Genomic DNA, 27,835 nt, shown 5'->3' on the forward strand with positions numbered 1-27,835 from the left:
AAACAAAAACATTTCTGCAAGCACAATTACACACACGACCACCGTCTCTTGCTACTGAGACCAGACTGCAAGCAAGTGCACCTGATAGGCAATCGGTGGGTGGCGGGGCTGAGGAGGAGGCTGGGGTAAGGAGAGGGAGGACAGTAGAGTAGGGGTTGGGGAGGGTGTGGTGCTGCTTGTGGAAGCACGCAGTGATGTGGTGGGGACAGGGTAGGGCTTGTAGGTGCAATCGGGAGGATTGGGTGTGTGGGGAGCAGAAAAAGAGAATTAAAAAACTAGTGGGTGCATTGGTGGAATAGAAGGCTGTGTAGTGCTGGAATGGGAGCAGGGAAGGAGAGGAACCATGGAAGGCTGAAGCCAGAGGGTTTACAGGAAAGACACATTGTAAGGAGATTTCCCGCCCATGTAACTCAGAAAAGCTGGTGTTGGTAAGAGGGATCCAGATTGCACAGGCCGTCAAGCAGTCACTGACGTAAAGCACATTGTGTTAAGCAGCTTGTTTAGCAGCTAGGTGATCCAACTGGCTCTTTGCCACAATTTGTTGGGGGCCATTCACGGCAACAGATAACTTGTTGGTTGCAGCTTAATTTCAGATCACACAACCGCTTTCACAGATAGTAATCCTGATCTTGATGGGATAGGAGATGCATGTGACCCCCCCCCCCCCCCCCCGCCCCTCCCCTCCCCAATAGGAGAAGGTGATGGTGGGAGGATGTATGGGACAGGTCTTGCACCCAGGTTAATTGCAGGGATATGAGCCACCAGGCAAGCAGTCGTGCCCTGAAATGAGGAATTGTTTTCATTATCCTTCTCACTCGTTCCACAGTGGTATTCTGTTGCCCCCAAATCTATGCTATATCCTTGTTCATCCCCACCCCCAACCTTTGCCTCATGGCTCCTATCTTGCAACAGACCTACATGCAAGACCTTTCTCATACATCCTTCCATCACAACCTACTCCTTTACGGTCACAGGCATCACCTATACCATCAGACACTGGGCTACCTGATAAAGCAGTCATGTGATTTATAAACTAAACTGCAAACACTGTGCTGCTTCTTATGAGGACAAACAGTCAACAAGCTGTCTGTTGGCATATATGAGAATCGAAAAACTGTGGCCAAGAGATATATGAACCACCTTGTTGCTGAACATGCTGCCCTACATGCCTTTCGCTTCATTGGCTGCCGGTACCATCTGGATCCTAACTACCAAAATCAGCTTTTACAAGATATGCAGCTGGGAACTCTCTCAGCAATATATCCTATGCTCCCGTAACTCCCCTGGCCTCAAACTTTGCTAGGCCCTGACCTTCAACCACATGTCCTCTTCCCTTCTCCCATTCCAGCCTTACACAGTCTTCTATTCCACCAATGCACCCACAAGTCTCTCTTCCTCCCCTCCCCCCCCCCCCCCTTCCTCTACTTGTCTCATTTCTGTTACCCTCTCCTCCCTTGCCCTCCCAACTGCACCTAGCAGCCCTATCCTGCTCCCGCCATGTTGCTGCAGGCTGCCTCAAACAGCACTACACCCCCCCCTCCCCCACCTCCTCCTCCTCCTCCTCCTCCTCGTCACCATCTGCACAGACTGACTGTTTTTCCAGTCAGGTGCAGTTGCCTCAGCAACCAGAGACAGTGGTGGTGTACTTGGGTGAATGTGTGATCCATTTTAGAAGAAAGTCTTTTGGCCAAAAGTCAAATGTATAGCAGTCTTTTTGTTGTGGCCGCATCTGACTCAATGTCTTCTCTATATGGCAAGAGGCAACCTATCCTTTCATAATGTTGTTATCATTCCATTCTGGCTTTTCCATTGTCTGAACATGACAAAGTACTTATTCTACAATAAGAAGCTGTCAATGCACTATTCTCAACTTGTCAGTTCTGTATTTACATTTCCACACATTGACTTCTTGCCATTTGTGACCAATAATGAAGTTTGCACATATTTCTACACTTTAATGTTGCAATACACATGATTGATCATCACAGTAGCTTTGTATTCCTGTCGAAATCTTAAAAAAGAAATCCACCTGACTGGTACAAAAGTAACAGGTCTCATTATCTGAGACACAAAGTCGAGAACCAATATGACCGAAAATGTATCCTATGAGCCAATATTCACACAAATTTGGTTTCTGGGACATGGAGTTGCAAGTATGTCAGTGACCTCAAAACAGTGCACAAAACAGATCAAAACAATGAAATTCTTTTGGGTGTGCAACCACATCATGATATGATAAACCTAGTGATGTGTTGGCTATTACTGCTGGCAGCCTTCGTCAGAGTGAGTGCACAGTACCCAAAATGGCAACAGTTTAATCATGTAAACAACGAGAATTTTATTGCAATGGCCTCTGGCCACAAAAGCCTATATTTGAAGTTGAACCTCCTAACAACTTGCTGAATTTCACTTCACAAGCAATCATATACGCTGAATTACCACAGCTGGTAAATAGTAACTGGCAGACTATTGATTTTTGAAAAGCAAGGAAGGCATTTATGTCCACAGAATCCAATATTCATTGACCATTATTTACAAGCATAAACATACAAAGTAGGCATTAAGATTCTTGTGACACAATCGACATTAACATGAAATGCATACTCGTAGTTAATGCAGCACATTAGTGGCTTGTTTCACATTGTTGAATGTTTTCCTGCTGAAGCTGAAGGAAGACAAGTAGGTCTATTTTAAATTTTTATGATTACAAATGTAGGTGACTCGAAGGCTAAAACAGCCAAGTCTTATTTGAGCAATGCAACATTTATTCAAGTATACACTTTATTTACACATTGCCACAGAGTAAGAAGATAAGATTTAGTAATAACGAACCACTCAAACAATAAAAAGGTAAAATCTGATTCAGGTACTTAACAGGCCATTACATGCAGGGCAAACACACTGCATGAACATTATTAAATTAATGACAAAAAAAGGAGTTCAAAGAAATAGTGTTTTTAAACAATGTGTTTAACAACTAAACAGATTCTGAAGTTGACCTTATCTGGTAAGTCATGATAGTTGTTTATCACATTTTTAATACTGCTTTCAATTCCATTACTGAGCCTTTTACAAAATGAAATTGGCAAAGACAAAAAGTACACACGAACACTAATTTCTTCAAATTAATGAAAGAAAAAGTGAATCACAATTAAAATGGAATTGTACTGATTTAAACAGAAAATGCCTTGCCTAGTATGTCCCTCAGAATCTATTTCCAATTCAGCATTGTGAGCTGTAAACATGACAGACACACATATACAGACATTATTAATGTTACTTGCTGTCAAAAAAATGTCAATGATATTTTACAAGATGGAAATGATGTATAGTAACAGAAGAGTATATTTTTTACATAATAATAAGACGGAAAAGACAAAAAATATGACTCTGAAGTATAAATAATAAAAAATATGAAGTAACTGGGAAGCAAATAACAGCACAAACTTATACAACTATTAGTACAACATGTATGCACTTACGAGTACTCAGTGTTACAGAAAGTCTAAGGAACAAAAGAACACAGGAGAAAGTAGACAGTTTAAACTGACAGGCACTGAACTGCTTGGACTGGAAGTTAAAATGATCTGTATGAACAAATGGTTTATTCTTTTTTCAGAAGCATTGTCTTTAAAAATTCTCTGTTTAGAATATTTCAGTCTTTAAAAGAGGAATTTTTTATACGTATCAATTATAAAATTCAGCAGCGTTCAAATATGCTATAAAGTCCTGTCAAACATGTTAGGTTATTTATAACATTTTTTGAACATAGCTCTTCTGGTGGATAAAAATCTTCTCGCATATTTCGATAAAGAACATGCTGTATTGTCCACTTTAGTTGAGCACTTTTGGAATCATCCTGCAAAACAAGATAATGTATCTATTAAATTTCGAACACAATTAACAACACATATACAGACATTAATAATGTTACTTGCTGTCAAAAAAAATTCAAAACATTCATACAAAATGGATTTTTGTGGTATCAGTGCATGGAACACTACATACACTGGAATATTTTTTGCAAAACACAGTTTGCTCTTTGTTCACGATAAGTTGTAGTCATCACCATCAACCTGTACAGTTTCCCACAAAGCAATTTCTGCTTGGAAAACATGCTTCTTCATCTGCTCTGGCTTTCCCACCCTTCTCTGTCACTGCTCTGCCCTGTCTTCTCCTGTTTTCAGAATGCTGCTGTCCACTCCTTTTAGCCACTTGTCCCTTGGTCCCCTGCCCCTCATCTTCATTTTGTGCATCTTTCTATGCATCATTATCTAATCCATTTTCTTCACATGACCATATCATATTCTTTTTTTCCCTTTATCTTCTCTTTTAGGAGTTCCTCATGTCCTATCTCCACAACACTTTCATTTCTCATTTTTTCAATTTTTGTTACACCTATTTGGCTTCTCAAAAACATTTCTCTGGTTCACACCTTATTTTTCCCCATTCCTTTCTGCAGCACACAACAGAAACAGCACACAGATGGTGTAAATGACAGCTGTTTACAACATATCACAGAGGTACACCTCTGTGATATGTTGTAAACAACTGTACTGTAGAAAGAAGTAGAGATGAACAAGCTGGTAGAGTAAACTTGTGGTCTGTTATGCCATGAAACAACTTAAAATTGAATCCTCACCTGCGCAGTGGTTCAGCACAAGTTCTGCCTTACATGCTGCCAACTCCATTACAAATAGCAAGGCAAACAGAGAATTTCCAGTAATCACACAAACAGCAAGTTATCTCTTGTGGTGAGCAAGCTACTACACATCTCTGTTATGTTCTGGTAGCTCTAATCATGTATTGTTCATTTTGAGTTCACCTTAGCAGTTACAGACTGTGTGTAAAATGACTGCAGCATGAAAATGAATTGGTCCAAAGTCAATGAATTAGCAAACACACATTTGTGCTTCAGTCTTGCACATGCAACCAGGTGGCATTATGCCAGGTGGTTTGCTCGGTGAGTTTAGCTAGTCATGTTTTCTTTTATACTGTTGGTCATATACTTTGAGAAATAGGTTCTCTGCAAGTAAACAAACATCTGAGGTGTTGGTTCAAAACACTGCTTTTGACATTTAAGATGAAAATACCTTTAATATTATTATTTTAGTTTAATCAAGATTGTTCAGTGCATCGTCATGTTCAAAATGCGGACATGTCCTACCCCTCCCCTGAGAGTTGAAGAAAACTGTAGTGCTAGTACCAGACAAGTATCTCTCACACAACAGTGTATTAGGCTCCAGAAACTTGGAGCTTTCCACCATTTTCTGCTGCTGTTTATGAAAGATCTATCCTTTTCACCTTGTTGTGACCACCAACTCCCACTTCTTTGCATTAAATTTTATGCCATACTCTTTCACACCTTCTTCTCAAACACATAGTTGCTGCTGTGCTTCCTCTTTGTTGTTCCAATACACCCTCAAATCATTAGCAAATGGTTATCATCCTGTCTCTTGTTGCTCTTACCATTTGTGTCATTATATCGTCTTTCACCACCGCAAAAAGTAACAAAGATAATGCACTTCCTTGTTTCACACCATTTCTCTGAGTCATAGAACTCATAAAGTTGTTCTTTCATCCAACTGTGATACAATTTACACTTCCCTGGTACAATTCTTTTATCCTTGGTACAGTCTGCTTCTCTAACACTTTCTTTTTTAGTGTCTCTTGTACTCTACGGCTCTTTCATACTCATGTAGCTGTCTCACTACATATTTGAAATCTACTGTGGACATTCTTGGCCTGAAGCCATACCATTCTCTCAGCTGCTTTTCCACTATTCACCACATTTGTCTCTCCAGAAACTTCTTATAATTTTTGCACAGTGCACAGTTGGACACAAGGGTAAAACTGCTATATCTTTACCATTTCCCCTCTCTAAAGACAACTACAATTATTCCTTTCTTCCAGCCTTCTGGAGTTCTCTTTTCCTTCCATGCAGCTCTCTTAACTCTACACAGCCACTGTGACCTCACTTCTTCTGCTGTTCTGATCATTTCCACACACAGTTCATCTAACCCTAGTGCCTTTCTTCCTTTCATTTTCTGCAGTGCCTCCTGCACTTCTACAGGCATTAGATCTTTTTTTCATTTTCACTTCACCTCCTTCCCCCTATATAACTATCTTCCTCCACTGCTCTGTCTGTCTCCTGCAAATCCTAAAATATGCCCTCCACAGCTCTTTAAGGTTCTCGTCCCCCCTATACCTCATTCCCATATTTAACAACCATTTTTACCTCCTCTGCCACTGCTCTTCCCCTATCTCTATGATTCCTTTCCATCATCGTGGTCCAGTTTTATATCCAGAAAAAGTATATTTCTTTTTTCCCAAAACAGAGAAAAACAGCGTATACTGAGCATTCTACGTTAATGGGAACACAATTACTGTGTTATAAACAATATTCTTTTGTTATATTTTTCCAGGTGCATATCACACAAATGCTATCACAAACAGCTTTGATTTTCAAGAAAATCATCATCGGTTTATGTGTAGAAGGGAGGGAAAGCAGGGAATACTAAAATGCTACAAAACTAAATTACAAACATACACTAACTTTTAAAAAAGCTGTCATTAATATTATGCAGTAAAAAATTACGAAAAAAACATACCACAGGATGGGTTTATGTTAAACTACTCCCACTTACACAGAAAGTAAGTTCAATATTATATGAAGGTGGATTCATAATTCTGGTAAATTCCAACAACATATCAGGAAATTTTGTTACATGGCAGAGGTACAGGTTGGCATATAAACAATGTTAGGAAAAGCATAGAGTGCCACTCATCATAAAGATGACACATTGAGCTGCAGACAGGCATAATGAAAAGACTGCCTTTAGCTTCAACCAAACACAAAAGCAAACAAACACACACACACACACACACACACACAAGCAAGCAAGCACACCTTACACACACATGATCACCATCTAGGGCAGCTTGGACTTAGGTCACTGTCACATTCAGAGGGAATTTGGAGTGGGGCAGGGAAGGGGGAGGTATAGCAAGGTATGGATGGGATGGGAGAGAGAAGAGCACTCTCTAGCTAAGCTTGTAAGGACCTGCCATGCACAGTGTCAGGAGGCTGTGGGGCAGGAAAGAGGGGGGGCTGCAGGGGGGAGGGGGGAGGGTTCTGGGAAGGGGGGGGGGGGTTACAGGAGGAGCACAAAAGGAGACGAGCAGTGAAGGGGAAAGACATGTGGGTGCATTGGCATAGGGTGGCACACAGTGAGGGTGAGGGGACATGAATAGCAATGAGGTGATAGGACAGAAGAGGCGGAAACTGGTGGGTGGAAGGTGCAGGGACCGTAGGATACCATAGGTAGAGGTGGGGATAGTTTTGGGAGTGGAGAACATGTTGTGGGATAACTCCCACCTTCGCAGTTCAGAAAAGCTGGTGGAAAAGAGGAGGATCCAGATAGCCAGGGTTGTGAAGAAGCTATTGAAATCAAGTAGGTTATGTTCAGTTTTAAGTTGTGCCACAGAGTGGTCTACTATGCTCTTGGCTACAGTTTGGCTTTGCCAGACAGTGTTGTTCTCTGACGCCCGCCCACCTCTCCAACCCTGCTATTCCTCCCCTTTCCCTGCCCCACTCCAGATTCCCTTTCAATGTGACAGTGACCCAAGTCCAAGCTGCCAGAGATGGTGGCCATGAGTGTGTGAGTGTGCTTGCTTGCTTGCTTTTGTGTGTGTGTGTGTGTGTGTGTGTGTGTGTGTGTGTGTGTGTGTGTGTGTGTGTGTGTGTGTGTGCGCATGTGTGCGTGCGTGTGTGTGTGTTTGGAGGCGGCTTTGGCCAAAAGCTAAATATGTAACAGTGTTTTCGTTGTGCCTGTTTAAAACTCAGTGTGTTATATTTATGGTAGGTAGCAAGCTATCCTTTTCTTAATATTCTTGTAACTATTTTGTAGAAGCTTTTACATATATGAAATATGCAGCTGTTTGTCACCAGATATCGTAACAGATTGATACAAAAATACTATGATTCAGTTAAAATCACCTTTGTCTATTCAAAAAAAAACAAAAACTGTCGTCCATAAACAAATAGAGTTGATGGATCTTCATGGAGTCTCAGCATTAAAATTGAAGACTGAATGTTACAGATATATGGATTTAAATGCATTCAAACGAGCACTGCAGGTTATAGATTTTGCAGAAGTCAGATTGAGGTTTCCTTCAGAAGAAATAAATGAGTTATTTCCTGGTATTATGATGTGTTACAGTCCTGTTCAAGTTTTTAAAATTGGTGAAAAGGCAACTCATAAGAATAGTTACATGATGTTCTGGATACTGTTCTTCATCTAAGGAAGCTAGGTGCAGGGTGTCAATGTTTGCTGACTTCACACCAAAAGTGCATGAATAAGGCCATTTTAAAATCATGCTTAGAAATGTTGATGCACAAGATGGAGGATCTGTCATGATTTAAGTGAAACATAGATCCACCTTTATATTACTAAGACAAAGCTGCAGAGATAATAATGAGCTGAACAGGTTAAAGGTGCACTGAAAAAAGCAGAAGCAGCAACAACTATATTGGTGGTGGGAAGAGAGATGATAATTACCTTCTGAGATTTCAAGGGATGATTTTAATAAGCAATTTTGAAAATTATACAAGATACCTTACTATTATTATGCAACGACATTGGACTGTTCACATAATGCAGTGAAATACAAGTGGTCAAGACTCCTGTGCAAAAGACTTCTCTTGTCCAAGAAGACACGTGTGCTTGCATGGAGGTTTTGTGATGAGAAGACTGCATTGCTGAGTTTGTTTCTAAACTGCTGACTGTGCACATTTATTTGATAATGTGCAATGGTGTACCCTTACAGAACAAGAAGCAAAGAATAGAAATGTTAAGGTGTGATTCCCATGCAACTGCTGAGAAGATGCAAGTCTGCCAATCTGAGACATACAATCACAGCTGAATATTTTGAGCCGTGCGGTCAATTTCCAATGATGCAAGTTTCAGTTGCTCTCTGAACATCATGGCTATGCATTCCCTCAAAAATGACAAAAAGGCTGTAGAGCAGCAGCCTCTGAAACATGAATAAGTAAGCGTAAAGAGACAGGGCAATAAAATGATGACGCAGTGTTGTAATGGACAATGAATGTGGCTTCTCACTATCATATTTTGAGACTAGTCACAGTTACCAGATTCATAAATGAAGTGAAGTGTTGATGCAGGGTGCCCTTTAATGACATCCTGTCACTGTGAGGGACTTCAGTTACCATATCCCCTGTTCTCATATATCATTGGGCTACTTTCCACTAATTAATCACTAACCTAATGTCTAACGCAAAAGTGCATGAAGACAAATGTAGGCATAACTCCTAATGTTTTCATGTGTGCTGTTGTCTATGGTAAAATATGTATTTAGATGAGGAAATCTACAAATACTGTTCAATGCCAGACAACAACATCAAACCTTTCAATCAATCAAATGATATAAGTAACTTGTTTGTTTCAGTCCAACAATGGGAGAATCCAGGATGGAATGATGACAATATTATGAAGAGGATAGATTACTACTCATCATATAGTGGAGATGCTGAGTCACAGATAGGCACAACAAAAAGACTGTAGAACAAGTAAGTTTTTGGTCTAAAAGTCCTTCATGGGACATGGACATGGCCACCACACACACACACAAACGACCAGAGTCTCTGGCTGTTTGTTTTTTGGTTTTCCATCTTACATGCTTCTTATGATATATTGATTACCTTCTTTCTGAAAATATCACTACAATTTTTTTCCTACTTTTACTCTCTGGGCAAGTTTCAGAACAAGTAAACCTTTTGAGATAACCATTTCCTTAATTTTCAGGTCTGTTAAATTTATTATCTTTACACCTTTATTCTTCATTAGTATTGCCCAATTCTGACATGGAAATACACAAACATTCTGATGCTTACTAACCAGAGAAATGTACCTACATCTGTCAATTGCATTTCATATATCACAAAGCTATGTATTTCCATTGTGAGACAAGTGTTGAAAATGTGCAGTAAAATATTTCTCACTATTTTTATGGCACCTCTTACAGCTCCTACTTGCAACAGCTAATGAATATGAAGAAAAAATGAATTTTCCTGGTAGCATTTCAGCAGTGGACAGTATATACGTAAAAAGATTTTGTTATAGAAAATGCAGTTCTCAGTTTTTCATCTTAGAACTGTTTTTGATGATACTAACTGCAAATTTGTAATGGCAGATATTAGTTTATATTTCAAAGTGTGTGATGAAGTGACATAATATGAAAATCAGATATCAGCAAGTTAGTTAAAAGTAGACAGTTTTATCTCCCCCATGGAATGTGGGAAAAGATATAGTGTTTCCACATGTAACTGTAGAAGATAAGATGTCAGACAGACAACTCATAAAATGAAAGTATATTAAAACAGGAATGCTTACGCAAACAACTGAAAAAGCTCTTCTCAGTTACAGACTCTCATAAGCATGGAGTGTTTCTGGAAACTCCTTGCACTTCCTAAGTCAAGTTTTTAAAATACTTTCACACTTAAAGCTTTCTCAGTCACCTGAGACTGCAGGTGTGTGTGTGTGTGTGTGTGTGTGTGTTAGCAACTTTCTTTCTCATAATATTGATTCCATCCTGGATTTTCCATTGTCTGATTTTCAAAGACTTTATATATTAAGTGCTGTTAAATGGAAGAAGTGACAGACTGTTTAAAAATACTGGGTATTGCCTTCTTAACCTGGTCAGGGATGTTTAAATTAAAGAAAAACGATCATTTTTGCTGTTTTGGACTTCAAAAAACCACCAAAATAAAATTTGACTATTTAATGGTTCTGCTGTAACAGAATATTTTGCCGATTATTTTAGTAGTACAACTTGCTAGGAACCATGGCAAGTAAAACAAGTAACCAAAAAAGACTAACATGGATTCAAACAAAATATTTTTACTCTTTATGTTGTGTGCTGTAATTACATTACTCAAAAATATCTATTGCAAAAGTGCCAAAATTTGAGGCAAAATGTACATAAAATGTTCTCGAACACACCCGGCTGTTATGACGGAAGTGCTGAACCAGGCAGTCAAGCTGCACTTCTATACCTACCTCCATGAAATCCTACTGTCCTATATTTTCACTACAGCCAAAATTTCAGCCTTTATGGGTATAATAAATTAACTCCAAAAATTCAGTACACTGGAGAAGTAATTTGTAAAACAGACACAAAGGATACAAGAACCAGAAAGGTCAGTATAACAACTCTGCAAAGACACTAACAACAACTCAATGACAATAAACAAAAAAGTATCACAAAAAAGAGAGGATGGTTCTTCAAAAAATTCTGAGACCAAAAACAAATGGAAACAGCACCTACATATTAATACGCCACAAAAAAAAAACATATTAAAAAATCTCCAAGCCCACAGACTCATTGCAGGAGAACCATACTATTTTTTTGGGGATACAAAGAAAAGTAGAGAACAACGACTCAAGATCTTTTACAACTTTCACCTTTGTGGCCATCACTTACAGTCCCACTGCAGTTCCATCATATCATTACAGAATGTAATGTCAAGAGAAAGGAAAATATCAAATAATTCCATTGTACAGAAATGGCAGTAACTGACAATATCAGATGCATGTAAAGAATGAACTGGTCGTTTGCTGGGTGGCAGTATTTATCCTAGCTGCAAGGAACACTATTAGCTGGCACATTCAAGTGGCGAGACGAGTGGTGCACTCGCTGTGTGAGTGCAGTGTAGTGTAGTGCAGTGCAGTGCAGTGCAGTGGCAATACTATGCCCTCTAATGGCCATCTAGGTGCATTTCCTCTACCAGACATTCAACTTCTGCAGAACCTGACACCAGATCCCTCCCCCCAGGAACAGGCATGTAAGGGCGGGAACACCCTGGGGAGGAATGACGACACCGTCAAAGATCCGGGCCATACGAGTGCAAGCTGCAGGAAGGCAGGGTGTCTGACAGCATCCATCGGGATATCACTGGCAATAGGAATGCCACAAAGTTCCCCTGATCCACTTGATACAGAAGGTACTGCTGGTGCAACAGTGGAGATTCCTAGGAGGCCACCAGGGACGCCAGCTGCAGCGTTACACTGTCATCAGGAAGAAGTGGAGGAAATTGTGGGAGATGCAGTGCTTGCATTCAAGGCCAGAGGAGATTGTGGTGGCAGCACTCAAGCCCTTCTGTGTTTGGATCAAAGTAAAACACTGCCTGTGGGTCTCCTATACTATTTCTGGCATCCAAACTACAGTACTCCCATAGGAGCGGGATCATGTAGCTGTGGCAGGCAGGTAATGCTGGGAGGGACAGGAGTGGGGCTCTGAAGAGGGTGGTGTCTAAAGATGAAGCAGGGTCCAGCAGTTGCCAGGTGTGAGGAAGCTTGGCAAGTCTATGACTGTCAATTGGTGTGATTCGATAAGTGCTCAAAAACAGGGCAGAATGACATAGTGGCATAGGATTAAACAGCTTTTTGTATAAGCTGCTTAAAAGTTTGAATGAGATGTTCCACTTTACCATGTGAGGAAGGATGGAACTGAGGGCTGCTAATATGTTTTGTAGGTCATTGGCCTCACAGAATTATCTGAAAGAGCATTTTCTGAATTGCCATCCATTGTTGGAGAGCAACGTGCAAGGCAACCCATCAGTGTCTGAAACCTGGGCGTCAATTGTGGTGGACAGCATACAGATAACATATGTGTACTTTGAGTAAGCATCCATGATGAGCAACCACATTGATCTCAAAAACATGCTTGAAAAATCAAGAAGGATGCATTTCCGGGGGGGGGGGGGGGGGGAGGTAAGGGGGGGGTGAGAGATTGTAGGTTGGCAGGCAGACCATCCTTTTGATGTCACCACTGTTCCCCAGTCAGTACACATGTCGGCGAGCTAACTCTTCATGCAAGATGCCCCCTCCCCTCGCCCCCCCCCCCCCCAATGTTCCCTGTGCAGCAACCTCAACACCTGCTGGCTCTATTCTCTGGAATGACTGCCCAATGTGTGTCAATCTCACAGTCCAAAAGAATGGCACCATCTACAACTGAGAACCTATGAGAAGTATTCTTCTGGCAGGCGAGGTAAGTTGGCCAGCCATGGGTCACTCAGCGGAAGGCTTGCTGCAAGATGGAAGAAACACAAATGGCTGTAATTGGGAAACCACCGAACATATGTTGACACTTCATATCAGTGTGGAAGCAGAAGATATCTCGGTGGTCAAAATCAGAGTCCAGGCCAGCGGGTAGATGTGAACACTTCAGCATTGGAATGCTGTGTAGTAGGCTTATATGGAATGGTATAATTGTATGCACTCAGGAACAATGCCCAGCACTGGAGGCACTGGGCTGTCTGCTCCTGGAGGCTGGAACGTGGCATGAATAATGCCACCAATTGTTTGTCATCCATAATTAAGAGAGACAGACAGACAGACACACACACACACACACACACACACACACACACACACACACGACTGCAGTCTCTGGCAACTGAAGCCACACTGCGAGCAGCAGAACCAGGGTGTGATAGGAGTAAGGACGAGGCTTGGGTGGGGAGGGCGAGGGATAGTAGTGTAGGGGTGGAGGACAGTAAAGTGTAACTGGGGAACATGCAAGGATGAGGTGGAGAGAGGAGGGTACGGTAGCTATGTGCAGTTGAGAGGTTAGATGGAGGGCATAGGAGAGGTGGGAGGGGGGGCAGGGGTAGTGGAAAAAGAGAGAAGTAGAGAGACTGGATGTGATGTTAGAATGAGGTCTGTGCAGCGCTGGATTGGGAACAGGGAAGGGGCTGGAAGGGTGAGGACAATGACTAGAAAAGGTTGAGGTCAGAAGGGCTACGGGAATGTAGGATACATAGCTGAGAAAGTTCCTGCCTGTGCAATTCAGAAAAGCTGGTGTTGGTGGGAAGGATCCAAATGGCACAGGCTGTGAATCAGTCATTGAAATGAAGGATGTCGTGGTGGACAGCATGCTCTGCAACAGGGTGGTCCACTTGTTTCTTGGCCACAGTTTGTCGGTGGCCATTTGTGTGGACAGACAGCCTGTCAGTTGTCATGGCCACACAGAATGCAGCACAGTAGTTGCAGCTTAGCTTGCAGATCACATGACTTATTTCACAGGTAGCCCAGTCTCTGATTGAATTGGTGATGTTTGTGACCAGACTGGAGGAGGTGGTGGTGGTGGTGGGAGGATGTATGGGACAGATCTTGCATCTAGGTCTATTACAGGGCTATGAGCCATGAGGTAAGGGTTGGAAGCAGGGGTTGTGTAGGGATGGTCGAGTATGTTGTGTAGGTTTGGTGGATGAGGGAACACCACTGTGGGCAAGCTGGGAAGGGTAGTGGGCAGCACATTTCCCATTTCAGGGCACGACAAGAGGTAGTAATTCAGTTGCCCCAGTCCTGTGTGGTACTGAATTATGAGGGGAATGCTCCTCTGTGGCCGGATGGTGAGACTTTGGGAGATGGTGGGAGACTGGAAAGATACGGCACGAGAGACTTTTTTTGTATAAGATTGGGAAGACAATTACCATCTGTGAAGATTTCAGTGAGACCCTCGGTATGTTTCGAGAGTGACTGCTCATCACTACAGACGTAACAATCACGGGTGGCTAGGCTGTATGGAAGGGACTTCTTGGTATTGAATGGGCGGCAGCTGTCGAAGTGGAGGTATTGCTGCTGGTTAGTAGGTTTGATATGGACAGAGGTACTGATGTATCCATCTTCTGGAGGTATGTGGATAGGGGGTCCTCATCCTCGATCCAGATCGCGAAGATGTCATCAGTGAATCTGAACTAGATGAGGGATTTAGGATTATGAGTGTCTAGGAAGGATTCCTGTAGATGGCTCATGAACAGGTTGGCATGAGAGGGTGCCATGTGGGTGCCAATAGTTCTGCCTCAGATTTGTTTCTAGGTAATTCCTTCAAAGGAGAGGTAATTGTGGGTGGAGGTATAGTTGGTAATGGTGAGTATGAAGGAGGTTGTTGGTTTGGAATCTGTTGGGTCTTGGGAAAGATAGTGTTCAACAGTAGTGATGCCTTGGGAATTAGGGATGTTAGTGTAAAGGGAGGTGGCATCATTAGTGATGAGCAAGGCACTGTGTGGTAAAGGGACAGGAACTGTGGAGAGTTGTTGGAGGAAATAGTTGGTATTTTCTATATAGGTAGGTAGGTTCCAGGTAGTAGGCTGAAGGTGTTGGTCTATGAGAGCAGAGATTCTCTCAGTGGAGGCACGGTAACCAGCCACAATGGGGTGTCCTGGGTGGTTGTGTTTATGGACTTTAGGAAGCATGTAGAAGGTACTAGTGCGGGGAGTGGTAGGGGTGAGCAGAGAGATGGATTCTGGGGAAAAGTTCTGAGATGGGCCTACAGTGGTAGAACCTTTGTCTGCAAGTAGGATTATAAGGTTGGGATCTGTTTTTAGATAGTGGACTGAAGTTCTTTCTGTGGATGTAAGGTCAGCTTGCATGTTGGGGGAGTTGGGGAGTGATGGTGAGGCAAGGTTCGAGGTTAAGAAATACTGGAAAGTTAACAGGGGGTGATTTGGGGGCAGTGGGGGTGGATCATGGTTGGATGGAGGAGTGAACTGAGTTAGGCAGGGTTCAACATTGGTCTCTGATTGAGTCTGGTTGGCAGGGTTGGTGGTGGAAAAGTGTTCCCACTGTAGAGGCTGGGAGAAGGCGAGAAGGTCTTTAACAAGCCCTGCATGATTGAATTTGTGAGTGGTGCAAAATGTGAGTCATTTGGAAAGGACCGATATTTCTGTGGGGCTAAGGCTTCTGGAAGAAAGGGTCATGACTGTGTTTCGGGTCTGTTTAGGTCCTGGATTCCATGTGTTGGTGGGAGGGAGTTTAGGAGGGTGGGGTACAGGTCAGCGAGACAGGGTTTGTCAGCTATGAGGGGACGTGGGAGAGATTTAGAGGTTGTTGTAAGGGTGGTAGACAGTGGTACTCCAAGGCAGAAGTAGGAAGTGAGCAAGGTGGAAAGTTTTTTTGAGATGGCCACCCACAATTACATCTCCTTCTGAAGGCATTACCTACAAACAAATCTGGGGTATGGCTATGGGTACCTGTGTGTCGCCATTCTATGCCAACCTACTCATGGGCTATCTAGAGGAATCCTTCCTAAACACCCAGAATCCTACACCCCTCATCTGGTTCAAATTCACTGATGACATCTTTGCAATCTGCACTGAGGATGAGAACACTCTATCCACATTCCTCCAGAACCTCAACAGCTTCTCCCCCATTGCCTCTCCTGGTCCTACTCAACCAAACAAGCCACTTTTCTAGATGCTGACCTCCTCCTCAAAGATGGATACATCAGTATCTCTATCCATATCAAACTTACTAACCACCAGCAATACGTCCAATTCGACAGCTGTCAACCGTTCCATAGCAAGAAGTACCTTCCATACAGCCTAGCCATATGTGATTGTCGCATCTGCAGTGACGAGAAGTCCCTCTCGAAGTATACCGAGGGTCTCTCTGAAGCCTTCACAGACTGTAATTATCTTTCCAATCTTGTACAAAAACAAATTTTCAGTGCCTTATCTTTCGTCTCCCATCACCCAAAGTGCCACCATCCAGCCACAGAGGAGCATTCCCCTCATAACTCAGTACCACCCAGGGCTGGACCAACTGAATTACATTCTCCGCCAGGGTTTCGACTACCTCTAATCATGCCCTGAAACAAAAAATGTCCTGCCCCCTATCCTTCCCACCTCTCCCACAGTGGTGTTCCGCTGTCCACCGAACCTACACAATATACTCGGCCATCCCTGCAGAACACCTGCTCCGAACCCTTACCTCATGGCTCACATCCCTGTAATAGGTCTAGATGCAAGACCTGTCCCCCACATCATTCCACCACAACACACACTACTCCAGTCACAAACATCATCTATCCCATCAAAGGTTGGGCTACCTGTGAAATCACTCATGTGACAACTAACAAGCTGTCAGTCCACATGAATGGCCACTGACAAACTGAGGCAAACAAGCAGATGCAGATCACTCTGTTGCTGAGCATGCTGCCCATCACGACATCCTTAATTTCAATGACTGCTTCACAGCCTGTGCCATATGGACCCTTCCCACCAATACCAGCTTTTCTGAATTGCGCAGGTGGGAACTTTCCCTGCAGTATATGCTACATTCCTTTAACTCTCCTGGCCTCAACGTTCGTTAGTCTTTGTCCTCACCCATCCAGCCCCTTCCCTGTTCCAATTGCAGCACTACACAGACCTCACTCCACCATCACATCCAGTCATTTTACTTCTATCTTCTCTCCTTTTCTTCTACCCCCCCCCCCCCCACCTTCCGCCACCTCCCCCCTGCCCTCCATCTAATCTCCAGACTGCACATAGCTACCCTACCCTTTCTCCACCTCGTCCCTGCATGCTACCCAGCAGCACTTCACTGTCGTCCACCCCTACATTACTATCCGTCCCCCTCCCCACCCCCAGCCTCCTCCTTGCACCCACCCAGTCATCACTCCCATCATACCCTGGTGCTGCTGCTCGCAGTGTGGTCAGAGAGTGCAGTCATGTGTGCACCAGTTGCATGTGTGTGTGTGGGGGGGGGGGGGGGGCAGGGGGGGAGGGTATATTTTCAGTGAAGGTCTGGATGGTTGAAATCTTATTTGTGGCAGTCTTTTGTTGTTCTTATTGTGACTCAGCATCTCTGCTATATGGTAAGTAACAACTTTCCTTTTCATAAGATTGTTACATTCCATCCTCGATTTTCCATCGTTTTATTTTTGTAATTATGAGAGAACTTCATCTCAAAAAGGTAGACATGAAATGTTTTAACAGCAATCACTTTCACCAATGCCTCCTTTTCAATCTTAAAATTGTTTTGCTATGCAGGGGCCAATGTCTTTGATGCATATGCATACCTTGTGTGCCAAGACTGCTCCAATGCCACAGGCGAATGTGTCGGCTGCCACAACCAACTGCTGACCAGGAGAGAATGGCCTGAGGCAAGGAGCAGATTTCAGCATGGTCTTCAATTGTGAAAAGCCTGGTCACTGGCAGGGGCCCAGTTGTAAGGCAAATACTTTGTATGCAGCTGATTGACGGATCATGCAGTGTGGCCCCTGGAGGATAGTAATTTAGAATAACGGTTGATTTTACTCAAAAACACCTGTAATACAGGTAAGTTCATTGGGTGGGGAAAGGAATCTATCGTAGCAACATTCTGATCAGTGGGCATGATTCCCTCTTTAGTGAGCCCCAAATACTCCACTTCTGGTTGAAAAATCCTGCATTCTACAAACATCAGTGCAAGCCAGCTTCCCACTGGCTCATAAAAAGGATGCTGAGGTTTTACAAATGCTCCTAGCAGGAGGGTCCTGTAACAATCGGATGCAAGCCGAAATATGCTGCATCTTTGGAAAACTGCAGGGACAGAGGTGAGGCAAAATGGGATCCGCTTGTACTTACATAATCCAAAAGGCGTATTATTAATGATAATGATGATGACAATCTGGAATTCCTCATTATGGGTAGCTGCATGTCAGCATCGGTGACATCGATCTTTGAGTAATAGTTCTTCAAACAAGTTTGTGACAAGGTCTTCCGGACAGGGAACAGCATAAGTTCCCACCTGCAATTGGGTATTGATAGTAGCCCTGAAATCGCCACACAATCAGACAGAACCATTGGGCTTCCTGATGATGACTGGTGGAGTGGCATATCTGCTAGATTTCACTAATTCTATAACATCAGCAGCCTGGAGACGATCTGGCGTCTGCCTCACAGCAGCACATACGGTAACAAAAATTGGTCTGGCACAGTAAAAACAAAGGGTGGTGTCTGGCCAAAGGGTGATGTGCACCTTAAAGTCTGAGGCACGCCCAAATCCAGCTGACATATAGATGAAGATTCTGTGTAGAGATCATCCACTTCCTGGAAAGAGATTACGGTTGATTAGACCTTGACTTCATCAGAAATACAAAACCTAAACAATGTAAGGCATCAAGGACAAAAATGATTGTAGCAGATATGTGGTTGACAACAAATGATGTAATGAGCCACGTAACGCATTTGTGTGCTGCAGAGATCAAGAACTGCTCACGTAGATAAATACAAGTGTCCTCTTAGGCCACCAAATGTCATGAAGGTGGAACTATTAATGTGAGCCCAGTTGTGAATTCAATGCCTGATTTATCACAGAAATGGTGGCACCAGTATCCACCTGGAAACAGTCATCCTGGTGATAAAAGTGGAACATGAGAAATAATTTCTGGCGTGAAAGGATCACCCAGAGGGACTACCAACTGCAGTGCATGCACAGTGTACTGGTGCACTCGTGGCGCGGGATGGAGGCGAGTTGCAGAGCTTCAACACACTGATAGGAGATGCCCCTCTTTGCTTCAGTGTGTTCAGGATCCCCAGTGATCTGGACAGTTTGTGGTAAAATACTGCAGGCATGAAGGGGCAGCTCACATGACTATTGGCAAGGGGTGATAGCAGACTTGCACACCATAGAGACTTCACAAATGCTGAATCACAACAGTGCTATAACATGGGGGTCGTCCGACACATGCAGTGTGAGGGTGGAATGTATGGTGGTGCATTAACTGCTGCATCTTGTGGCCTCACCATGAGTTGTTCATTAGCAGCCTGCGCAATTTTCAACAAGTGTGCAATGTGCAAGATGTCTTCGAATAATGGGTAATTCAGTTTCAATGTAACTGTGAGGACCCCCAAGTCAGGTGCCACTAGACCACTTTACAAATCAAGAAGTCGGTGTACAAAGCCTTCCAGCCTTTACTGGCACAAGTGGTATCGCATTTGCAGCTGAGACCTTGCTAGTCAGTGACCCAGGAGTAGTACGATTAAATAGGCTGTTTACAGTACTGGTGAAACTCGAGCCTGGAAGCAACCTCATATTATCTGCAGCAACAATAATTAGTCAACAGAATACATATATCCTGAAAGAAGAAAGCGATGGAGTCAGACTGAGGTGCCAATTTTTGGACAGAAGAAAAGTCTGAGGTGCTATCCATGACAGAAATAACAATCACTGCAATGAATCACCCATGACTTGAAACATTGTGAAATGTTGTTTAAGCCACACCCCGTAGCATCACTGAAAGGTGGAAATGAAGTATGGGGGCATTGACAGCAGGGGGTTCTCAGGCCTGGAGCAAAGTGGTGTCATGAGGTTGGAGTTAGTCCACCTCAAGCTGAAGTGACTTTTGTAACAAATCTATCTGCAGTTGCTGCTGTTCCATTAGCTGTTGTTGTTGCTCCAGTAGGCAAACCATTTTAGTGTCCATGCTAACAAACACTTTCTTTTTTGAAACTTCCTGGTAGATTAAAACTGTGTGCCAGACCGAGACTCGAACTTGGGACCTTTGCCTTTTGCGGCTAGTGCTCTACCAACTGAGCTACCTAAGCACGACTCACGCTCCGTCCTCATAGCTCCACTTCTGCAGTACCTAGTCTCCTACCTTCCAAACTTTACAGAAGCTCTTCTGCGAACCTTGCACAAGTAGCACTCCTGAAAGAAAGGATATTGCGGAGACATGGCTTAGCCACAGCCTGGCACAAGTGGAGCTGTGAGGACGGGGCATGAGTTGTGCTTGGGTAGCTCAGTTAGTAGAGCACTTGCCCGCGAAAGGCAAAGGTCCCGAGTTCGAGTCTTGGTCTGGCACACAGTTTTAATCTGCCAGGAAGTTTCATATCAATGCACACTCCGCTGCAGAGTGAAAATCTCATTCTGGAAACTTTCCTTTTTCCTTGTCACCAGTGCTGTATCTGCATTTAGAAAGATATCAGTGTACACATTGGAACCCAGGAGAGAAACAGGTGAAGCCGCAAAGTGAAAGGGCCACATGCAGAAGAGAACACAATACCAAGCAGTAGTCAAGCTAAACACAACTGACTGCGACAACAGACAGGATACAGACTAACACAAGCTCAAACAACCTATGCAACAATGTGGCACAAAGAGAGACTTTTGCCCCAACAATGTCAACAGACCAAGAACAAAGAGAGACCCAATCCAAAGGTGACTGGAAAGGAGAACCAAGTCCCAAGCAAGGTTGTTATTGAACACTCAACAGCACAGCGATGATAGTACCTGGCAATATCAGAAGCGAGTACAGAACAGACTGACTGTGTGGCTGTACTTATATCAGCTGCAAGGAACGCTATTTATTGACACATTAAAGTAGCGAGACAGATGGCATGCTCTCAATCTGATCAAAGTGCTGCAGTGATACTATACTCTCTAATAGCCACCTATGTCCACTTCCTGTGGTGGGCATTTAACTTTCACAGAGCCAAATACCAGAATTAGCAGTTAAATAGTAATGCAGTTATTATACTCACTCGAAATGGATGGAACTGGTTCCCTGTTGCTAAATAAAAGTCAGATGCATAGAAGTCAGCCAGCTCTCGGGCTATGGTGTGGAGACACGGCTTCTCTTCTGTCCAAACAACAGCAGTGGCAAGTTGGACAAAAAACTTTGGTATGTACCCAATGTTAGGCTTTAGTTCTCCTGAAAAAATTAAGTTTTTCATAGCTCTAATACAGCTGATTTTTTAATAGGGTTTGTGGCATTTATAATGTGAATCTTCTCACACATGAGTCACTCAGCCTACAAGAAAATTTTTGATGGAGATAGGAAAGGTAGAGGCACGAAGAGGTAGTTCTTAAACTGTGCTTAATAACGAAAGCAAATCTAAAGAAAAATCGTAACACCATATGATCTGATGACCTGAAACAAGTGTTTGACGATGTCAAATGGTGCAAAATGTTCAAAATTTTCATAAAATCAGATGTAACATACAGGGAAAGATGGATAATACACAATATGTACAAGAACAAAGTGGGAGCAATAAGACTGGAACACCACAAATTATGTTTTTGGATTAAAAAGGATGTAAATCAAAGATGCAGTATTCCTCCCATACTGTTCAACCTGTACATCTAAGTAGCAATGCTGAAAATAAAAGGAAGGTTCAGGAGTGGAATTAAAATTGAAGTCAAAAGGATGTCAGTAATATGATACACTAATGACACCGCTATCCTCGGTGAAAGTGAGAAAGAATTACAGGAGGTGTTGAATGGAATGGAAAGGAAAGGAAAGTATAGTGAACCCAGAATATGGAAAGATTAAATAAACAAGGATCAGCACATTTCGTTATGGGATTGTTTGGTCAGCAGAAAAGCATTATGGAGGTGTTCAACAAACTCTAGTGGCGCATGCTGCATTTGAGATAATATTCATCACAGAGAGTTTAGTGTTGAAATTTCAAGAGCTTACATTCCAAGAACAGTCAACAACATACTTCTTCCTCTCACATAAATCTTGCAAAATGATTAAGATTAGAAAATTAGAGAAATTTGTCATACAGAGCTTTAACATCAATCATTTCTCACATGCACCAAATGTGAATGGAAAAGGATTTGGGGGAGGGAACCTAATTGTACCAAAAATACCCTCTGCCAGACACTGTAAGGTTGACTGTGAAGTATAGATACCGATTTACTGTAAATGAAGTGAAGAAATTCTGCCACCTTGGCAGCAAACTAACACATGATGGCTGGAGCAAATAGGGTATAGGAAGCTGACCAACACAGGCAGAGAGGATATTCTCACTAAAAGAAGTCTTCTAGTAACAAACACAGACCTTGAAGAAATTTCTGGGAATGTACAGTATGGAAAATATTCACGGAGTGGGAAAACCACAAAGAAAGAGAATCGCATTGTTTGAGGTGTGCTGATAGAGCTAAGCTGGAGATTAAGTGCACTGATACATACGAAATCAGGAGTTCCTTCACAGAAACAGCAAGGAACATAATATGCAGAAAACACTGACCAGTAAGCAAAATGAATAGGATGATAGGACATGTGTTAAATCATCAGAGAATAGCTTCTACCATATGAAAAGAAGCCATAACGTGGAAAAACTTTAAGGGAAGACAGAGATTCCAATACATCCAACAAATAATTGAGGAAATTGGATGCAAGTGCTACTCTGAGAAGAAAAGGCTGGCATAAGAGAGAAGAAGTTGTGTCGTTCTGCATCAGACGGTCAGAAGAATGATACAAACAAATAAACAAGTGAAACAGAAAATGGTAAGCAACACCAGGAAGAGAAGCAAATTCTATGCATGTGAGTGTCTACAAGTGGTTTTTTAGGCAGGTGGACAGAGGTACGGAAGGGAAACAGGGTAGGAAGAGGGGGGAGACCCATTTCAGTTCAAGTAGGTATTCAGAGATATTTCACAGGAACTCAGAGCTCAACTCTTATCACATACTTCCCACAACAATGTTAATTCAGTCACTACTTTATTTCAAAATGAAAATCATTACCCTACACATTTTACTTACATCTTTTCCATTTATTTGATTCTTTATATTTGTGTTTCTGTTTTTAGTGAAGCATCACTTTAGTTGCCTCCTACACAACAGTAGGAATATTTTCTTCACTGTAGTGTCTGTCTTTCCTTCTATACTGGTGATATGCACACCATGGATGGTACTATATTACAGTATGGTAATATAAACTGCTCATAACAAGTTTTGCACTGTCTGTATATTTGCCAATATGTGTGGACTCTGATTCAATGGAATTTTATTCTGAAATAAACCCAAAAGAATAACCAAAATAATATCTGTCTGTTCGAAACAAGATGCCTGCGAAATCGAAATCTGCTGCTGGGTAACATTCAATACTAGATTGCTTCAAACTATGCATTGTAATGTACTTGGATGTTCCTTGGCATGCTGCTCACAATATGACTGAGACGCTGCTGTTCAAGCTTGACCAACTTTTCGACAGTAAGTGAAGAGGTTCCTGAGATAACACACTTTAATAATTTCAACTGGTCTCAAGCCTACTGAACCAGTTTTATGTCAGAAGATACTGCAGATATTTCATTTGAGTGCCTCCTGCAGGAAGGTGTTCACAAAGTGGGCTCTGGGTGCTCATGAATTATTGTCTCTAAATTGTGAATCCTTCACCTGTCTTCTTTGGTACTGGGATTAACACTTCTCCTTGAATTATCTTACTTGTCTCACAAATCTTACATACCCAATGGAGCAATTTCATCATGCACAGTTCTCCCAAGGATACCAATAATTCTGAGGGACTGTCATCACTCCATGTGTATTCTCATAAATTCTGAAAAGTCTCTTAATACCTTAATTATATTAGCCATTTTTTCATGAATGAAATACAGCTTATCTGTACCAAGAGCAAAGAATTCTACTTGTTTTACCTAACAAGGAAAAAAATATCTCAACAACTTTCTTTGGTTAATTATAAATCATATGTGATTTTCGAAGTGTGCCAATTTCAGACATCTTAATGAGTTTTTCTTCTCAGAGCAAAACAGTATCATTTAATAATTATTATTCTCAGATACTTCAAACACTTTCACATGCTGATAGCATCACATATGAGAATGTGAGAAGAAATGAATACATTTCACCTCTCTACTAGCATAATACACTGACAGAAAAAAATATCAACACTGAGGAGACACTGGTAGGCATGTTTCTACATATGAAAAACAATGTCAATTCAAATTTCACACCAGTTGCGTCAGAATGACGTTAGTAGCCCCACTATGAGGACACAAATTGGCCTTGCTTTAAATGATGCTGCAACTGTTGTGAGCGTTAGTTAACTTTGAGATTGGGTGTGGTGAGTTGATATTAGTCAAGAAATAGGGTAACAAAGATGTCATCATCAACACGTCACTCAGGTCATGTAATAGAGTTACGAGAAGATGGATGTTCCTTCTGTGATATGGCAGAAAGCCTTGGTAGGAATATAGCCACTGTACGTGATTGCTGGCAGAGGTGGTCACGAGAATGTATGGTCACAAGAAGAACAGGAGGATGACTGTCCTGTTCACCATGGGGCTCTGGTGCATAGCACTGCATCTGCAGCAGCAATTTAAGCAGCAGTTGGCAGCACAGTGACAACGAACTGTTACAAAATGGTCACTTCAAGGACAGCTCAGAGTCAGATGCCTATAGAAGTGATGGCTCACTGGAGGACAGAGTGGACATCTGTTGGTGTTTTCTGATGAAAGATGGTTTTGCCTCAGTGCCAGCGATGGCCTTGCGTTGGTTAGGAGGAGGCCAGTTGAAGGCTTGCAACCAACCTGTCTGCGTGCTAGATACACTGTATCTACACTTGAAGTTATGCTATATGGTGTGATTTTTTCACATTTGCAATGACTTTTCTCGCACTTGCATTAACACGTCATCTTGCCATGTTAATCACTAAGTTAAGTAGACAAATGTATTACCGAAATTTCATTACTCTACATTAATTATTTTTTGATGTTGTAATTTTTTTCCATTAGTGTATTTAGAATTACTGATCTTTTATCACAGGTTGTTGCATATCATACATTAATATGTGATTAGCCCATAAATGAGTTGAATATCAACTAAAACATTAAAAAAGTTGATTACCTAAAACTCTTGGTAACCTCAAAATGAAACCATCATCAATTTTAATTGAATAATAATCATAGAGCAGAGGTGCTTTCACATTTAAAAGATTCTTCAGTTCAATGGCTTTCTGTTCTTGGATTTCTCCAGCATGAGTATTTTCATTATTCAAGCCAAGCTTTAGGACATCCAGCAGTGGAAGTGGATTCTCCTGCAAATTTTTAACAATATAATTAATTTAGTTTTCTTGATTTCACTGAAGGAGTAACCCATTTCATTGTGTTTGTGTTCAATATTTTGATGACAGTAATATCACTAAAACTGAGCAACTGCACAGTTATGGAAAAATCAAGAAATATAATTAGAAATAAGTTTCCAATTAAAGCAGTTGTTGAAACATTGCACAAAAATGTTATCAATAACCTGACAAGAAACATAGATCTTTTTTTTCTATAAATGGTCATATTGGCACACAGTGAAGGAGGGGACTGTGGCCTTCCACAAAAGAATTAATGCATCATTTGTCTGCACGGATTAAAGAGCATCTAAAAAAAATATATACCAAGTTAGACGAGCTGGGAATCAAACTGATTGCACATTAATAACAAGTCAAGTTTAGAAAGGCTGTCGTACCTTTCATACACAGCTAAGGAACATAAGAACTGTACTTACTGACAGATCCCAACATGCCATGTTTCCAAACTCTTGTAAGATCTTTTGGTACAGCAGTTCCCTACTGAAAGAAAATCAAACAGTCAAATCAAATTTATTACATGGAGATTGTATATTCATAAAAAAAAGAGAAGAAAAGCTTACGTTAATAAATATGTGTCACAAAGCATCAGAGAGAGTTCATGTTGTATTAATGCATAACGTTCATTGATGCAACCAACAAATGTAGCCTGATTCAAAACTGTCTTGTACTCTTCATTCACACTGTCTCTTACTGTTTTACATAATTGCAATAAACTTGTGAGACGGAATATGCGCCTGAAATAAACAATACAAATCAATGCATCTTTTTAATTATTTTTAGTTTTAAGAAATACTTCAGTGAACTTTGAGCAGTGTTAATTAGCAATAATTAACACAGTAAACTGCAAGAAACACCTTTTTTCTTTTTGTACTTTTTTATTTATTTAATTTACACACTGCAGTAGGAGAAAATAGAATGTAGTATTTTCTGCAGTTTAGCTATTAACTGTTCTCTCAGTTGATCATTCCTTATGAAAATAAAGGCTCTGATTTTATGGTTGCTTCAGGTCAGCACTATCTAAAAATAGTAGTCATTATTAGCGAAGGGGCACAAAATAATTCTATGTCCTGTAACACTTACTTGTAATATAATACTTGATCACCCATTATGTGTTTGCTACAAGGAAAAATCTTTAGTGCAACTGCCTCCAGCAGACTCAGAATGTCAGTGGCACAATGTTGTAGCCTGAACTGAACCCAAATTGAGTATGGAGCATCATCAACTCAAAAGCTAGATATGAAGTGAGATGGTCATTTTCTCTAAGAACTTCCCTGCATAGCCTGTAAGGACACAGTGTGGCACATGCAGTTCTTCCCAAAGTATTACAATGGGATCCTTTCATGTGTCAAAACTCTTCTGTCTTAACAGTAGGGAGGAAAAGTTCAACAAAAGAATCTTTTGCATTCCCTACCAGTGCTGCAAAATGTTTCTTAATGAACTAAGTGAAACATCCTAGCTGAACACAATACCGAAAACAGCTCCCAAGAGCAGAGGGGGATACTTGGACAGGAACTAAATGCTGAGAGGATGTGGCAGTTGCTTCAGCATAATGTTCTGCTACTCTCAGGGCTAACCTATCAGGGTGTTCCACAACAGTGCATACAAACCATGGACCTTGCCGTTGGTGCCTCAGCGATACAGATAGCCGTACCGTAAGTACAACCACAACAGAGGGGTATCTGTTGAGAGGCCAGACAAATGTGTGGTTCCTGAAGAGGGGCAGCAGCCTTTTCAGTAGTTGCAGGGACAACAGTCTGGATGATTGACTGATCTGGCCTTGTAACACTAACCAAAATGCCCTTGCTGTGCTGGTATTGCGAACGGCTGAAAGCAAGAGGAAACTACAGCCGTAATTTTTCCCGAGGGCATGCAGCTTTACAGTATGGTTAAATGATGATGGCATCCTCTTGGGTACAATATTCCAGAGATAAAATAGTCCCCCATTCGGATCGCCAAGCTCGGACTACTCAAGAGGACGTCGTTATCAGGGGAAAGAAAACTGGTGTTCTACGGATCGGAGCGTGGAATGTCAGATCCCTTACTCAGGCAGGTAGGTCAGAAAATTTAAAAAGGGAAATGGATAGGCTAAAGTTAGATATAGTGGGAATTAGTGAAGTTCGGTGGCAGGAGGAACAAGACTTTTGGTCAGGCGAATACAGGGTT

General features: G+C 41.9%; 1 protein-coding gene across 4 annotated transcripts in view; it reads right to left on the reverse strand.

The window, feature by feature from the left end:
• Positions 1-2,759: 2,759 nt before the first annotated feature.
• Positions 2,760-27,835, reverse strand: part of LOC124802859 (DNA mismatch repair protein Mlh1) — a 55,130-nt gene continuing 30,054 nt past the window's right edge. Inside the window, exons 7-11 of one of the 4 annotated variants that reach the window (XM_047263893.1) lie at positions 26,233-26,406; positions 26,089-26,149; positions 25,438-25,627; positions 21,329-21,498; positions 2,760-3,859 (exon numbers count right to left, since the gene is read on the reverse strand). In XM_047263893.1, coding sequence (XP_047119849.1) covers positions 3,701-3,859; positions 21,329-21,498; positions 25,438-25,627; positions 26,089-26,149; positions 26,233-26,406 — 754 coding nt within the window. In that variant the 3' untranslated portion in view covers positions 2,760-3,700. Of the gene's footprint in view, positions 3,860-21,328; positions 21,499-25,437; positions 25,628-26,088; positions 26,153-26,232; positions 26,407-27,835 lie in introns of all 4 variants that reach the window. The other 3 variants (XM_047263894.1, XM_047263892.1, XM_047263895.1) reach the window with 3 other exon arrangements.

The sequence above is a fragment of the Schistocerca piceifrons genome, chromosome 6, assembly GCF_021461385.2.
Source record: "Schistocerca piceifrons isolate TAMUIC-IGC-003096 chromosome 6, iqSchPice1.1, whole genome shotgun sequence".
NCBI lineage: Eukaryota > Metazoa > Arthropoda > Insecta > Orthoptera > Acrididae > Schistocerca > Schistocerca piceifrons.